Source organism: Drosophila miranda, chromosome 3 (assembly GCF_003369915.1).
Source record: "Drosophila miranda strain MSH22 chromosome 3, D.miranda_PacBio2.1, whole genome shotgun sequence".
Lineage (NCBI taxonomy): Eukaryota > Metazoa > Arthropoda > Insecta > Diptera > Drosophilidae > Drosophila > Drosophila miranda.
In genome coordinates, this window is record NC_046676.1 from 10,609,979 (window position 1) to 10,627,410 (window position 17,432).

The 17,432-nt window shown below is 41.1% G+C and overlaps 2 protein-coding genes across 2 annotated transcripts; both read left to right on the plus strand.

The window, feature by feature from the left end:
- Positions 1-9,383: 9,383 nt before the first annotated feature.
- Positions 9,384-11,414, plus strand: LOC108160323 (esterase B1). Its single transcript, XM_017294249.2, has 4 exons — positions 9,384-9,577; positions 9,640-9,765; positions 9,820-10,043; positions 10,105-11,414. Exons 1-4 carry the CDS (start codon positions 9,524-9,526, stop codon positions 11,378-11,380), a joined length of 1,680 nt encoding a protein of 559 aa, XP_017149738.1. The 5' UTR covers positions 9,384-9,523; the 3' UTR covers positions 11,381-11,414.
- A 1,289-nt stretch (positions 11,415-12,703) lies between these two features.
- LOC108159248 (structural maintenance of chromosomes protein 2) lies at positions 12,704-16,876 on the plus strand. The gene is made up of 7 exons (XM_017292370.2): positions 12,704-12,969; positions 13,030-13,341; positions 13,404-14,133; positions 14,201-14,628; positions 14,697-14,966; positions 15,036-15,229; positions 15,297-16,876. Exons 1-7 carry the CDS (start codon positions 12,802-12,804, stop codon positions 16,738-16,740), a joined length of 3,546 nt encoding a protein of 1,181 aa, XP_017147859.2. The 5' UTR covers positions 12,704-12,801; the 3' UTR covers positions 16,741-16,876.
- Positions 16,877-17,432: the final 556 nt, after the last annotated feature.

The following is a 17,432-nucleotide window of genomic DNA, read 5'->3' on the forward strand; positions in this document are numbered from 1 at the left end:
TAAAAACATGCAGTGTCTCATTTGAGAATCTTTTGGTAAAATCGTTTAAAACCTGCAGTGTCTCTATGGAGAATCTTTTGATAAAATCGTTTAAAAACATGCAGTGTCTCAATGGAGAATCTTTTGATAAAATCGTTTAAAAACATGCAGTGTCTCAATGGAGATTCTTTTGATAAAATCGTTTAAAACCTGCAGTGTCTCATTTGAGAATCTTTTGGTAAAATCGTTTAAAACCTGCAGTGTCTCCATGGAGAATCTTTTGATAAAATCGTTTAAAAACATGCAGTGTCTCATTTGAGAATCTTTTGATAAAATTGTTTAAAAAGATGCAGTGTCTCATTTGAGAATCTTTTGATAAAATCGTTTTAAAACATGCAGTGTCTCATTTGAGAATCTTTTGGTAAAATCGTTTAAAACCTGCAGTGTCTCCATGGAGAATCTTTTGATAAAATCGTTTAAAAACATGCAGTGTCTCAATGGAGAATCTTTTGATAAAATCGTTTAAAAACATGCAGTGTCTCAATGGAGATTCTTTTGATAAAATCGTTTAAAACCTGCAGTGTCTCATTTGAGAATCTTTTGGTAAAATAGTTTAAAACCTGCAGTGTCTCTATGGAGAATCTTTTGATAAAATCGTTTAAAAACATGCAGTGTCTCAATGGAGAATCTTTTGATAAAATCGTTTAAAAACATGCAGTGTCTCAATGGAGATTCTTTTGATAAAATCGTTTAAAACCTGCAGTGTCTCATTTGAGAATCTTTTGGTAAAATCGTTTAAAACCTGCAGTGTCTCTATGGAGAATCTTTTGATAAAATCGTTTAAAAACATGCAGTGTCTCAATGGAGATTCTTTTGATAAAATCGTTTAAAAACATGCAGTGTCTCAATGGAGAATCTTTTGATAAAATCGTTTAAAAACATGCAGTGTCTCTATGGAGAATCTTTTGATAAAATCGTTTAAAAACATGCAGTGTCTCATTTGAGAATCTTTTGATAAAATTGTTTAAAAAGATGCAGTGTCTCATTTGAGAATCTTTTGATAAAATCGTTTAAAACCTGCAGTGTCTCTATGGAGAATCTTTTGATAAAATCGTTTAAGAACATGCAGTGTCTCAATGGAGAATCTTTTGATAAAATCGTTTAAAAACATGCAGTGTCTCAATGGAGAATCTTTTGATAAAATCGTTTAAAACCTGCAGTGTCTCTATGGAGAATCTTTTGATAAAATCGTTTAAAAACATGCAGTGTCTCAATGGAGAATCTTTTGATAAAATCGTTTAAAAACATGCAGTGTCTCAATGGAGAATCTTTTGATAAAATCGTTTAAAACCTGCAGTGTCTCTATGGAGAGTCTTTTGATAAAATCGTTTAAAAACACGCAGTGTCTCAGTTGAGAATCTTTTGATAAAATTGTTTAAAAACATGCAGTGTCTCATTTGAGAATCTCTTGATAAAATCGTTTAAAACCTGCAGTGTCTCTATGGAGAGTCTTTTGATAAAATCGTTTAAAAATATGCAGTGTCTTATTTGAGAATCTTTTGATAAAATCGTTTAAAAACATGCAGAGTCTCATTTGAGAATCTTTTGATAAAATTGTTTAAAACCTGCAGTGTCTCTATGGAGAATCTTTTGATAAAATCGTTTAAAACCTGCAGTGTCTCAATGGAGAATCTTTTGATAAAATCGTTCAAAACCATGCAGTGTCTCATTTGAGAATACAATACTCCAAACACTACACATGAATCTACTACTACAAATTCTACAAATAAAATCATTATGAGAGGGCTACATTTGAGAATCGCATAGGGAGGGCTTCTATCACAAACTCACAAAATCCAGCGGAAACAATATCTCCAGTATCCAGCGGATACAATTTCTCCTGTATCCAGCGGATACAATATTTCCAGCAACCAGCGGATACAGCATCTCCTGTATCCAGCGGATACCATTTGTGGTTGATTGTGGATCGATTGGCAATTTCAATACTCCAAACACTTCACATGCATCTACCACTAAAAATTCTACAAATAAAATCATTATGAGAGGGCCACATTTGAGAATAGCATAGGGAGGGCTTCTATCGCAAACTCCTGTATCCAGCGGATACAATATCTCCAGTATCCAGCGGATACAGCATCTCCCGTATCCAGCGGATACCATTTGTGGTTGATTGTGGATCGATTGGCAATTTCAATACTCCAACCACTACACATGAATCTACTACTACAAATTCTACAAATAAAATCGTTATGAGAGGGCCACATTTGAGAATCGCATAGGGAGGGCTTCTATCGCAAACTCCTGTATCCAGCGGATACAATATCTCCAGTATCCAGCGGTTACAATATCTCCAGTATCCAGCGGATACAATATCTCCTGTATCCAGCGGATACCATTTGTGGTTGATTGTGGATCGATTGGCAATTTCAATACTCCAAACACTACACATGCATCTACTACTACAAATTCTACAAATAAAATCATTATGAGAGGGCCACATTTGAGAATCGCATAGGGAGGGCTTCTATCGCAAACTCCTGTATCCAGCGGATACAATATCTCCAGTATCCAGCGGATACAATATCTCCAGTATCCAGCGGATACAATATTTCCAGTATCCAGCGGATACAATATCTCCCGTATCCAGCGGATACCATTTGTGGTTGATTGTGGATCGATTGGCAATTTCAATACTCCAACCACTACACATGAATCTACTACTACAAATTCTACAAATAAAATCATTATGAGAGGGCCACATTTGAGAATCGCATAGGGAGGGCTTCTATCGCAAACTCCTGTATCCAGCGGATACAATATCTCCAGTATCCAGCGGATACAGCATCTCCCGTATCCAGCGGATACCATTTGTGGTTGATTGTGGATCGATTGGAAATTTCAATACTCCAACCACTACACATGAATCTACTACTACAAATTCTACAAATAAAATCGTTATGAGAGGGCCACATTTGAGAATCGCATAGGGAGGGCTTCTATCGCAAACTCCTGTATCCAGCGGATACAATATCTCCAGTATCCAGCGGTTACAATATCTCCAGTATCCAGCGGATACAATATCTCCAGTATCCAGCGGATACAATATCTCCCGTATCCAGCGGATACCATTTGTGGTTGATTGTGGATCGATTGGCAATTTCAATACTCCAAACACTACACATGCATCTACTACTACAAATTCTACAAATAAAATCATTATGAGAGGGCCACATTTGAGAATCGCATAGGGAGGGCTTCTATCGCAAACTCCTGTATCCAGCGGATACAATATCTCCAGTATCCAGCGGATACAATATCTCCAGTATCCAGCGGATACAATATCTCCAGTATCCAGCGGATACAATATCTCCCGTATCCAGCGGATACCATTTGTGGTTGATTGTGGATCGATTGGCAATTTCAATACTCCAACCACTACACATGAATCTACTACTACAAATTCTACAAATAAAATCATTATGAGAGGGCCACATTTGAGAATCGCATAGGGAGGGCTTCTATCGCAAACTCCTGTATCCAGTGGATACAATATCTCCAGTATCCAGCGGATACAGCATCTCCCGTATCCAGCGGATACAATATCTCCAGTATCCAGCGGATACAATATCTCCCGTATCCAGCGGATACCATTTGTGGTTGATTGTGGATCGATTGGCAATTTCAATACTCCAAACACTACACATGCATCTACTACTACAAATTCTACAAATAAAATCATTATGAGAGGGCCACATTTGAGAATCGCATAGGGAGGGCTTCTATCGCAAACTCCTGTATCCAGCGGATACAATATCTCCAGTATCCAGCGGATACAATATCTACAGTATCCAGCGGATACAATATCTCCAGTATCCAGCGGATACAATATCTCCTGTATCCAGCGAATACCATTTGTGGTTGATTGTGGATCGATTGGCAATTTCAATACTCCAACCACTACACATGAATCTACTACTACAAATTCTACAAATAAAATCGTTATGAGAGGGCCACATTTGAGAATCGCATAGGGAGGGCTTCTATCGCAAACTCCTGTATCCAGCGGATACAATATTTCCAGTATCCAGCGGTTACAATATCTCCAGTATCCAGCGGATACAATATCTCCAGTATCCAGCGGATACAATATCTCCCGTATCCAGCGGATACCATTTGTGGTTGATTGTGGATCGATTGGCAATTTCAATACTCCAAACACTACACATGCATCTACTACTACAAATTCTACAAATAAAATCATTATGAGAGGGCCACATTTGAGAATCGCATAGGGAGGGCTTCTATCGCAAACTCCTGTATCCAGCGGATACAATATCTCCAGTATCCAGCGGATACAATATCTCCAGTATCCAGCGGATACAATATCTCCAGTATCCAGCGGATACAATATCTCCCGTATCCAGCGGATACCATTTGTGGTTGATTGTGGATCGATTGGCAATTTCAATACTCCAACCACTACACATGAATCTACTACTACAAATTCTACAAATAAAATCATTATGAGAGGGCCACATTTGAGAATCGCATAGGGAGGGCTTCTATCGCAAACTCCTGTATCCAGTGGATACAATATCTCCAGTATCCAGCGGATACAGCATCTCCCGTATCCAGCGGATACAATATCTCCAGTATCCAGCGGATACAGCATCTCCCGTATCCAGCGGATACCATTTGTGGTTGATTGTGGATCGATTGGCAATTTCAATACTCCAACCACTACACATGAATCTACTACTACAAATTCTACAAATAAAATCGTTATGAGAGGGCCACATTTGAGAATCGCATAGGGAGGGCTTCTATCGCAAACTCCTGTATCCAGCGGATACAATATCTCCAGTATCCAGCGGTTACAATATCTCCAGTATCCAGCGGATACAATATCTCCAGTATCCAGCGGATACAATATCTCCCGTATCCAGCGGATACCATTTGTGGTTGATTGTGGATCGATTGGCAATTTCAATACTCCAAACACTACACATGCATCTACTACTACAAATTCTACAAATAAAATCATTATGAGAGGGCCACATTTGAGAATCGCATAGGGAGGGCTTCTATCGCAAACTCCTGTATCCAGCGGATACAATATCTCCAGTATCCAGCGGTTACAATATCTCCAGTATCCAGCGGATACAATATCTCCAGTATCCAGCGGATACAATATCTCCCGTATCCAGCGGATACCATTTGTGGTTGATTGTGGATCGATTGGCAATTTCAATACTCCAACCACTACACATGAATCTACTACTACAAATTCTACAAATAAAATCATTATGAGAGGGCCACATTTGAGAATCGCATAGGGAGGGCTTCTATCGCAAACTCCTGTATCCAGTGGATACAATATCTCCAGTATCCAGCGGATACAGCATCTCCCGTATCCAGCGGATACCATTTGTGGTGGATTGTGGATCGATTGGCAATTTCAATACTCCAACCACTACACATGAATCTACTACTACAAATTCTACAAATAAAATCATTATGAGAGGGCCACATTTGAGAATCGCATAGGGAGGGCTTCTATCGCAAACTCCTGTATCCAGCGGATACAATATCTCCAGTATCTAGCGGATACAATATCTCCAGTATCCAGCGGATACAATATCTCCTGTATCCAGCGGATACCATTTGTGGTTGATTGTGGATCGATTGGCAATTTCAATACTCCAAACACTACACATGCATCTACTACTACAAATTCTACAAATAAAATCATTATGAGAGGGCCACATTTGAGAATCGCATAGGGAGGGCTTCTATCGCAAACTCCTGTATCCAGCGGATACAATATCTCCAGTATCCAGCGGATACAATATCTCCAGTATCCAGCGGATACAATATCTCCCGTATCCAGCGGATACCATTTGTGGTTGATTGTGGATCGATTGGCAATTTCAATACTCCAAACAATACACATGCATCTACTACTACAAATTCTACAATTAAAATCATTATGAGAGGGCCACATTTGAGAATCGCATAGGGAGGGCTTCTATCGCAAACTCCTGTATCCAGCGGATACAATATCTCCAGTATCCAGCGGATACAATATCTACAGTATCCAGCGGATACAATATCTCCAGTATCCAGCGGATACAATATCTCCTGTATCCAGCGAATACCATTTGTGGTTGATTGTGGATCGATTGGCAATTTCAATACTCCAAAAACTACACATGCATCTACTACTACAAATTCTACAAATAAAATCATTATGAGAGGGCCACATTTGAGAATCGCATAGGGAGGGCTTCTATCGCAAACTCCTGTATCCAGCGGATACAATATCTCCTGTATCCAGCGGATACAACATCTCCTGTATCCAGCGGATACCTTTTTTGGTTGATTGTGGATCGATTGGCAATTTCAATATTCAATACTACAATTTCTACCATCAAATTCTTCAATATAAAAAAGTTTAATTTAGATTAAAATCGTTTTAATCGTCTACTTATCGGGCACACTAGCGTGACACGTGCTTGCTGGAATGCTCCTACGCGGATTTTTAGCCCCTTCGGCAGTTTAAAGTAATTCGTTTGATAAAATCTTAAACAAATTAAGTGAATGTGAAATTCACAAAATTTCATAAGACATTGTTGGTACTCCTAAAAGAATCCCCATATAATCCAAAACAACATCCGATCCCTCCAATTGAAATGAATTTGCCTGTTACCTGAAAAAACTCTTTGTCTTTTCCCCCAGAACATATTCACTGATCAAAAACAACAAAGAGGACACTTCAAATGAAAATGGAGCGAAGAGGTAATACGAGAAAATACAAAAAGTGAAGAAATATATACATATAATAATAAAATTAAATAGGAAGAAAAAAGCAGTAAACAGAGTAAATCATAATTGAAACACTCACCTGTTCCCATTATTATATTGTGAAGCGCTGAACATTACTTGCTGTTTCCTTTTATTGCGCTGTTGTAGTTTGTTGTTGTAGTATGTTTTTGTAGTTTGTTGTTGGTAGTTGGTAGTCACACACAAACACATACAAAAAAATACAAAATAAATAGTAAATTCGTGTCGCCTCGCATTCCTTGCCAGTCCTTTCAACATTAATTTTACTCGTTCGCACATTCACTCACAATAGGCTCTTTTTACTTGATTTTCTTTTTAGATTCCCTTTAGCTTATTTATACATTTTTATTTTATTATTTATTTATTTGTATTTTGCTATTTATTTATTTTGTATTTTAATATTTATTTATTTGTATTTTTATTTTTATTTTTTTATTTTTTTATTTAATTGTAGATATTTCCCTTTAATTGTTTATTTATTCACAGATATTTATTTGTTCAAATTTATTTTTATTTCTGTACGTTTTTATTAAAATGTTTAATTTTTTCTTTATATTTATTTATTTTTATTTCATATAATTTTGTTATTTTTTTTTGTTTTTTTTTGTTATTTACATATATATTTACTTTATTTATTTTTGTATTTTGTTGTATTGTATTTTTTTTATTAAATGTATTTATTAATTTTTTTATTTTTTTGTTAAATTTTATTCTATAATTTATTATGTTTCTTTTATTATTTATTTATTTTATTTATTATTTATTTATTTTTTTTTTTATTTGTATTCAATTTTTTTTTTTATTTTTTTTATACATATAAATATTACATATATTTTTATTTAAATTTATATTTTATTGTTTGTATTTTTTTATTAAATGTATTTATTTATTTTTTTATTTAAATGTGAATATTTTTATATTATTTATTATTAATTTATAATTTATTTTATTTTTTAATTTGTTTATTTAAATTAATTTATTTTTATTTTATAATTTTTTTTGTATTTTTAGTTTTTTTTTAAATTTTGTTTTTTTATTTAAATGAATTTACTTTAATTTTATTTTTCTTTTGTTTACTGATTTATTCCTTTGATTATTTATTTAAATTTATTTATTTATATTTTATTAATTATTTATTTAAATGTTTTTATTTATATTTTATTAACTATTTAATTAAATTTATTTATTTATATTTTATTAATTATTTATTTCAATTTATTTTATCACTTTATTATTTTTAGTTTTTTTTTGTTTTATTTATAATTTGTTTATTTTTTTTTTTATTTATATTTTATTATTATATTTTTCAATTGAATTATTATTCATTTTATTATTAATGAGTTTCATTTATATTTTTATTAAATGGTGATCACAAAGAAGGAATATTTAATTGAAGGGCGCGCGCACGCACTTTTCGAAACACACGATTTAGTTGTCCACTTTTATGACCGTATTGGATGATGGACCGGGGGGAACTGAGAACTGTGATAAGAGTGCAGCAGCGTCGACGGCTCAAAGCTTCTTCGAAGAACGAGAGCAGAGCTGGTGTCCGAAAGAGCGTAGCGAACGACAGTGGGTGGTGAGTGGGCTGCAGCAGTTCGAGATAAGTGATAAGAGCGCAGCAGCGTTGGCCGCTCAAAACTTCTTCGAAGAACGAGAGCGAAGCTGGTGTCCGAAAGAGCGTAGCGAACGACAGTGGGTGGTGAGTGGGCTGCAACAGAGCAAGATAAGTGATAAGAGCGCAGCAGCGTTGGCCGCTCAAAACTTCTTCGAAGAACGAGAGCGAAGCTGGTGTCCGAAAGAGCGTAGCGAACGACAGTGGGTGGTGAGTGGGCTGCAACAGAGCAAGATAAGTGATAAGAGCGCAGCAGCGTTGGCCGCTCAAAACTTCTTCGAAGAACGAGAGCGAAGCTGGTGTCCGAAAGAGCGTAGCGAACGACAGTGGGTGGTGAGTGGGCTGCAACAGAGCAAGATAAGTGATAAGAGCGCAGCAGCGACGACGGCTCAAAGCTTCTTCGAAGAACGAGAGCAGAGCTGGTGTCCGAAAGAGCGTAGCGAACGAAAGAGGGTGGTGAGTGGGCTGCAGCGGTGCAAGATAAGATAAGCAGCGTTGGCCGCTCAAAACTTCTTCTCTCCCCACAGTATACTCTCTTTTTCTTTGGCTCTCAGCTAGCTCCTAAATTAGCATGCGTCTGTGAAGACAAGAGCATCGCTTCGTTCTCTGTTAGCTCACGCTCTCATGTTCTTTCGCTGTTAGCTCGCTACTAAATTAACATGCCTCTGTAACAACAAGTAAATTGCTTCGTTCTCTGTTAGCTTACGCTCTTATGTTCTATCGCTGTTAGCGCGCTACTAAATTAACATGCCTCTGTAACCAACTTTCCCTCCCAAATTATAAATTACTGATGATAATAAAAGGTAGCTGCTATGAAACTACCAACAGTGGCTGCTATGAAACTATTAAAACCAGAATTTTGAATTTTGGGGTATAAAAATACCCCATAGTACTATGAAGGGTTAATCGCAGCGTCAGCTGTTTCGGCCAGAATTTCGGTTTCGGTTCAAAGTCCGTCCACTTTCGCGAAATCTGGTTTGATTATTTGTTATTGCCGAATAATTGTATTGCGATTAGATAGTCGGTCTGTCGAACCGGGCGGGCTACGTAATTTGGAGCAGCAAAATGCAACGGATTGGCGGCAAATCCATTCTCGTGAGACTCTACAGCAGCATGAAGGTAATTTCATTTGTTCTGCTGCAGCATCTCTGTTAATTAATGGGATTTTTTGTGATCACCAGGTGAAAATTCCAGTGAAGCAGGGTATTGTTGTGGGCCAGCAACAGAAGCTGCCAAGTGGCCTGGAGTACAATAGTTTCTTGGGGGTGCCATACGCCGAACCACCTGTTGGTAACCTCAGATTTCGAGTAAGTGCTTTCCCAACCTGCAACAGATATTTATAACGTAATTTGCACATTTAGAGCCCCGTGCCGCAAGAGCGCTTCGAGGAGCATGAGCTGGACTGTAGCAGGGAGAGAGACGTGTCGCACCAACGCGATCCTTTCACCACAGAAGTGGCTGGCTCCGAGAACTGCCTCTTCCTCAATGTGTACGCCCCCAAGGGCAAAAGATCATCGTCGCCCTTGCCCGTCATGGTGTGGATTCACGGCGGTGGCTTCTTTTTTGGCAATGGCAACAGCGACTTGTGAGTGGATCTGTTCACAGCTGCTCAGAGTAGAGCTAAGCTCTAAACTAAATACTTTCAGCCACTTTCCAGCCAAGCTCATGGAGCAGGATGTGATTGTGGTCACCTTGAACTATCGCCTCGGTGCCCTGGGATTCCTTAGTTTGCCGGAGGAAGGCATACACGGCAATATGGGACTGAAGGATCAGCGCATGGCCTTGCAGTGGCTGCAGGAGAACATAGCCAGCTTCAATGGTGACCCCAACAATGTGACCCTCTTCGGCGAAAGCGCTGGTGGGGCGTCCGTTCACCTGCATACATATTCCCGACACGCCAACAAACTCTTTCATAAGGCCATCATGCAGAGCGGAACGGGCAACATGGAATGGGCGTTTCAACCAAATGCGGTATTTAAAACACGTCGACTGGCAGAACTGCTGGGCGGCGGCGATTTTGGGAGCAACACGAAGGCCCTGTTGGAGTTCCTTCAGTCTGAGAAAGTAAAACCGATTGGTATTTTGGCCAATACGATGAAAGTACTGACTGCGGATGAGCGGCGTCGTCACCTGCCGTTCGTCTTCAAGCCTGTTGTCGAGGAGGCCAGCAGTCCGGATAGTTTCATCGATCAGAATATTTTGGATCTGATGCACAAAAAGGACCACGTGGGGAAAATGCCCATGATCATGGGCTACAACTCTGCGGAAGGACTGGCAATGATTGTGAGGGCCAAGACGAAACTGGAGGACTACGAACAAGATCTTGCGCGAACGGTGCCCCGCAACCTGGTGCCAGACCCACAGGCACCAGAAGCTCAGGAAGCAGCAGCTGACATACGTAACTTCTACTTCGACGGCCAGGCATTGACCAAGAAACATCTTAACAGTATGGTGGATTTGTTCTCCGACTATCACTTCAGCATGGATCTGCAGATTACGGCAGAGATCCATGCCAACTGTCAGACGCAGTCGCCACTGTACTTCTATCGTCTGGACTACGTTGGCGGTCGCAATTTATACAAAACCATCTTCCAGAATGAGAATCTTCGCGGAGTAGCCCATGCTGATGATATTTGCTATCTATTCCAGATGGCCGGCGACGATTCTCCGATGCAAAAGGAGGATGCGCTCGTCTCGGAGAGGATTTGCCAGATGTGGGCGAATTTCGCGCGGCACGGAAAGCCATCCGACAGTTGGAAACCTGTACAAAAAGCCCTGCCTGGCCAGCCCATGCAGCTGGACTGCCTACTCATTGATCGGGAATGTAAAATGCAAAAGAATCCGGATGCAGACCGTATGGATTTCTGGCGCAGCATGTACAAGCGATACAGCCCCCAGTGTTCTGTGAGGGCCAAACTGTAAATTGCATTGAAAAAATAAAAACTCTAAAATTCTTTGACACTAAAATTTTCGTGGAGGGTATTTTAGTGGGTTAACTGTTACCCATTAGTTTAAACCTTGCTGTAGTCAAAATACAATAAATGGGATTCCTTAAAAATAGCCAATCTTGTAGAAAATTTATTCATTAAAGGCTTAAAATTCTATAGACAGGGCTAAGCTCTTAAATAGAAAACATTGTTCGACGGAATCTCAAAATTGAGCAATATGATATATGAACTTTTTGCTAAAACCTTTTTTTAGACTAAATCCAACAAAAGCAAGACTTTAAAATAAAACAGTGAAGTGGAAAATAGATTCATTAATTGTATAAAACTATGTGGGCATAGCTGGGCGTTCTTTCTAGCTAGTAATATTCGACGGAATATCAAAATATAGCAACATGAACGACTATCTTCTTCGTTTGTTTTGTTTTGTAAAAATAAGCCAGTTAATTCGAAAAATGATTCATTAATCGAATAAAACTATGTGGGCATGGCTTAATGTTCTACATAGCTAATAATATTCGACGGAACATCAAAATTTTGCAATATGGTTTCCAATCCTTGACGGAGAACCATTAACCTATTATAAGCAAAATTTCCACCGAAAATAATGAAAATTTAATAATGTTAGCGCAGTTCAGGTAAAAGATATAGTGGTTTTTTTAAAAGTTCATACGAAAGATGGCATGAATCTACAATTAGTATTAGCAATCGTTAATATTTTCCGCCACTTACCTCAAGTAGTTGAACTATTTAAATAGAGGGGGCTTTAGTGGGCTAACTTCGGTTTTTCATCATACGAGACGCTATTGTTGTTGAAGAACCAAAATTGAGGCAAAAAAATCAAAGTCAAGTATTTAAAATAAGCCAGTCAAGTAGAAAATAGATGCATTAATTGGATAAAATTATGTGGGCAGGACTGAGAGAACGCTAGTAATATTCCACGGAATGTAAACATCGTGGAATATAGAACTTGAATTCGTCAGTATATTTACGGTATATTTTTAAAATGAGACGGTATATTTTGGTATATTTCTGAGGGTTGAAATAAACTAAAACAGACCAGTGCTGCCAGAATTGGATGATATAACAAAATACGAATTAGAAATATATGACTCTTGTCCGATTTCTCGCTACAAATTAACAAATATTACAATTACAAAAATAAAAAAACAGAAATTTGTTGTACTAAATTATTTTTAGCCAAAATAAGCTAAATGAACTGTTAAATAAGCTAGATTTCAAGCTATAAGAATTTCAATTATTTTTCAAGCTATTTGCTAGCCAAATCTAGCTTAAAATAAGCTAAGATGGCAACACTGAAACAGACGCCACTTCTGAATTGGCGCTAATAGAGACGCGAAGTAAAACGGAATTGAATTGTGAATAAGTTTCAGCAATATGTACGTAAAAAAGCTGGTGCTCGACGGCTTCAAATCGTACGGTCGGCGCACGGAAATCGATGGCTTCGATCCGGAGTTTACGGCCATCACCGGTCTGAACGGCTCCGGGAAATCCAACATTTTGGACAGCATTTGCTTCGTGCTGGGCATCAGTAATCTGCAGAATGTAAGTTCCGCCAGATACATATAACACAACATTATTTAATGCGCCAGAAAAAATTTAAAGGTGCGCGCCTCCGCTCTGCAAGACTTGGTGTACAAGAATGGACAGGCGGGTATAACGAAGGCAACGGTGACCATTGTGTTCGACAACACAAATGCCCTGCAGTGTCCGACGGGGTACGAGAAGTGCCGCGAGATTTCGGTGGCCCGCCAGGTCGTTGTCGGTGGCAAGAACAAATTCATAATCAATGGCAAGATCGTGCAGAACAAGAAGGTGCAGGATTTCTTCTGTTCCATCCAATTGAATGTGAACAATCCCAACTTCTTGATTATGCAGGGCAAGATCCAGCAAGTGCTCAACATGAAGCCCAAGGAGGTAAGTACAGGCGTCTCTACCGCTCTCTTCCACAAGCTGTTTTACTGTCTCTTTGCATGCAGGTGCTCTCCATGGTGGAGGAGGCCGCTGGCACCAGCCAGTATAAGACAAAGCGCGATGCCACCAAGAATCTAATCGAAAAAAAGGAATCCAAAGTGCGGGAGACCAAAGCTTTGTTGGAGGAGGAGGTCTATCCCAAGCTGGTCAAGCTGCAAGAGGATCGCGCTGCCCACGAGGAGTACAATAAACTCAAGCGCGAAATCGATTATCTAACCAGAATCTTCATCTCTGCGAATTACCTGAAGCTGTGCGAAAAACTGAAACTGTTGGAGACTAGTGAACAAAAGATAGACGATCGCATAGCCAGTTGCCTTTCGACGCGTGACAAGAACTTGGAAGAAATGGAAGCTATTGAAATCGCTCTCAAGGAGATGCAGGAGAAGATTGATGCCGAGATGGGTGGATCGATAAAGGAGCTCGAGGCCCAACTGAGTGCTAAGCGTGCGCAGGAGGCCAAAGCCTCGGGCAGCCTGAAGGCAGCGCAGGGCACCGTTGAACAAGACCAGCGGATGATAAGTACGGCCGCCAAGAACATTGCCGACGACGAGCGTGCTCTCACCAAAAAGGAGGCCGCCATGTCAAAGGTTCAGGGGGAATTTGAAGCTCTAAAAGAGGCAGATGCGATCGATACCAAGGCCTATGAAGCTGCCCGGCGGAAGCTCGAGGCTGTCTCTCAGGGTCTGTCCACCAATGAGGATGGTCAGGCGAGCACATTGCAGGAGCAGCTAATAGGTGGGTGACTCCTATATGCAACGATTACCATCTTTGCTTACCTTACCTATTCTGCTTCGCTTTTCAGTGGCTAAGGAACAGTTGAGCGAGGCACAGACCACAATCAAAATCTCGGAGATGGAGCTGCGGCACACACGAGGTCTTTTGAAACAAAAACAGGGCGAAACGCAGACGAACGATGCTGCCTATGTGAAGGACAAGGGTCTGCACGACCAGCTTCTGGTGGAGATCCAGAGCCTTGAGCGACAACTGCAGGGCCTCAACTATGAGAGCGGGCAGTTCGAGCAGCTGCGTGAGCAGAGAAACCAGCTGCACACGCGCAAGCGTGACCTTAAGCGAGAGCTGGATCGTTGCAATGCCTCTCGCTACGATCTGCAGTACCAGGATCCAGAGCCGAACTTTGATCGCCGCAAAGTGCGTGGCATGGTGGGGAAGCTCTTTCAGGTGTCCGATATGCAAAACTCCATGGCCTTGATGACCGCAGCAGGCGGAAGTGTAAGTGCCTCATGTAGTTCTGGAGTTGGGAATTTCCTTGTGACTAATATCCGATTTTTGGCCCCCAGTTGTACAGTTATGTGACGGACGATGATGTGACCAGCAAGAAGATCCTGCAGAGGGGCAACTTGCAGCGGCGTGTCACCATGATGCCCATCAACAAGATTAATTCGCACTCGCTTAACAAGAACGTGGTGGACTATGCCCAGAGCAAGGTTGGCCCAGAGAATGTCCAGTGGGCCCTGTCCCTTGTCCAGTACGATCGCTACTACGAGCCGGTCATGAAGTTTTGCTTTGGCAGCGTTCTAGTCTGTAAAGATCTGGACGTGGCCAAGAAGGTAGGTGATAGATGGGGCATCAGCATAGCAATATAGATTCTTTCCTCACCATTCGTATTCCTTCTGCAGGTCAGCTACGATCCGCGTATAAATTGCCGTTCGGTTACATTGGAAGGCGACTTGGTGGACCCGCACGGCACTGTGTCGGGTGGTGCTGCGCCTAAGGGAGCAAACATCTTGGAGGAATTGCACTCTATCCGCGAATTGGAAAAGAATTACAAGAAACTCGAGGTCGAGTTGCAGCGTGTGGAGCAGGAAATGGCGTATGTGCAGAGGAAGAGGCACAACGCAAGGCACAATTTAATTCCTCTTAAATCAATCTATTTGCAGTTCCATCGAGAATCTGGCCCACTCGTACAACAAGATTAAAGAGAATCTTGATCTGCGCCAGCACGAGCTGACCATGTGCAAAAGCCGTCTGGCCCAGACCACATTCCAGCAGAACCAGGCCGAGATCGAGGAGATGAAGGAGAAGGTCCAGTCCTTGGAGCAGCAGAATGCAGATTCCCGGGAAAAGCAGAAGACCTCCCAGGTCAAGATCAAGGATATCGAAGCAAAGTTGGCCGATGCCAAGGGGTATCGCGAGCGCGAGCTAAAGTCGGCCACCAATGAGGTGAAGGAGACCAAGCAGAGGGCGGAGAAGTCGAGTGCCAATTGGAAGAAGCGAGAGCAGGAGTTCGAGACACTGAGGCTAGAGATCACTGAGCTGCAGAAAACCATTGAATCATCCAAGCAGCAGCACCAGGAGATGGTCGAAAATCTCGAGAAGTTCATCGCCGATCTGGCTGCTCTGCAGGAGAAGAGCTCTAGTGCAGTGTCCGAGGTGGCGGAGCTCGAGCAGGGCATTAAAGCGCAGAAGGATAAGCTACATGCCCAGAACAAGGAGATGCGAAATTTGCAGGGGAAGAGGGAAAAGATGGAAAAGCAGAACCAGGAACTTGAGCTGCAGGTAAAGAAAAAGGAGAATGAAAAGAGCAAGTCCGGCTCTCAGACCAACGAGGCCAAGAGGCGGATTCAAGACCTAGAGGTAAAGTATCCCTGGATTCCAGAGGAAAAAAGTGCCTTTGGCGTGAAGAACACCCGCTACGACTACAGCAAGACGAATCCCATTGAAGCTGGCAACAAGCTGGAACAGATGCAGGAGAGTAAGGATAAAATGGAGCGAACGCTTAACATGAATGCCATCGCGATTCTGACCCGAGAGCAAGAGAACTACGACGAGACACAGCGTCGCCGCAACATCGTGGCCCTCGACAAGGAGAAGATTAAGAAAATTATTGTGAAAATGGACGAAGAGGAGCAGGAACAGCTGAACCGCGCGGCCACCGAGGTTAACAGCAATTTCAGTAGCATTTTCAGCACTCTCCTGCCGGGTGCCGATGCCCGTCTCAATCCCGTCCTGACCAACGGCTGTCTTTTAGGCCTTGAGATCAAGGTCGGCTTCAATGGGACGTGGAAGGAGAGTCTCGGTGAATTGTCCGGTGGCCAAAAGTCTCTGGTGGCTCTATCCCTTGTCCTGGCCATGCTCAAGTTCTCGCCAGCTCCCCTCTATATATTGGACGAGGTGGACGCCGCCCTGGACATGTCGCACACGCAGAACATTGGCAGCATGTTGAAGCAGCACTTTACCAACTCTCAGTTCCTTATTGTGTCGCTCAAGGACGGCCTCTTCAATCATGCAAATGTGCTGTTCCGCACGCTTTTCGAGGAGGGCGTCTCTACCGTCTCGCGGCAGGTCAGCAGATCGGGCACCACCGGTGGCCACAAACGTTGATCTGTTTTCAGTGCTGGTTCTACTATTTCATTCTCATTTTGAAAATTGAAATCTCATCTAAATTCACGAGAGAATTCATGTACATATACAAATAATTGAAGTACTGAAAATAAATACTATTTCACCTATAAATTTACTAGTAAAATGAATATAATAATCTAGGAAAAATGATATTGAAGAGTCCTATGGAAACTATATATACCATATTTTTTGATCCACAATTTCGAAGATCAAGAATGGCCTTATCCATTATTATAGCGAGAAGGCAGATTTTTTTATTTTGCCTGCCAAAATTTTATTTCGATTCAAAAATTACATTCAAACTTCCTAACGGACATTGCCAAGTGGCGCGCACATTTCCAACAGGGTCTGTGTGCGATGGCAGCACCAGCAGCAAACGTCAAACTGACTGACCGACAGAGACGAAGCGACTGACTGACTATGCGGTGCACGTGCAAAAGCGAGACGGAACGTTTGGTGAGACCGTCAAACGCATACACACGGCCATACAAATGCGTTTGTGTGCGCGATTGAAGAGGAAGAAGCAATCCGAAGAGCAGCACAACACTACACAACAATGTTTTTGAGGGAGGTGAAAAACTGAATAAAATTTCAGAAAAATCGAATAAAACCTAAACAACGGCCGTCGCAAAACAAAATATTCAAGATTTCGAGCAAACGCAGATTCCTCC

Coding starts and splice junctions, on each gene's coding strand:
- LOC108159248 (XM_017292370.2), top strand. CDS start 12,802: ATGTACGTAAAAAAGCTGGTGCTCGACGGCTTCAAATCGTACGGTCGG. Junction 14,629..14,696: donor TGACCGCAGCAGGCGGAAGT/GTAAGTGCCTCA, acceptor TTTGGCCCCCAG/TTGTACAGTTATGTGACGGA. Junction 14,967..15,035: donor ATCTGGACGTGGCCAAGAAG/GTAGGTGATAGA, acceptor TTCCTTCTGCAG/GTCAGCTACGATCCGCGTAT.
- LOC108160323 (XM_017294249.2), top strand. CDS start 9,524: ATGCAACGGATTGGCGGCAAATCCATTCTCGTGAGACTCTACAGCAGC. Junction 9,766..9,819: donor TTGGTAACCTCAGATTTCGA/GTAAGTGCTTTC, acceptor TTGCACATTTAG/AGCCCCGTGCCGCAAGAGCG. Junction 10,044..10,104: donor GGCAATGGCAACAGCGACTT/GTGAGTGGATCT, acceptor AAATACTTTCAG/CCACTTTCCAGCCAAGCTCA.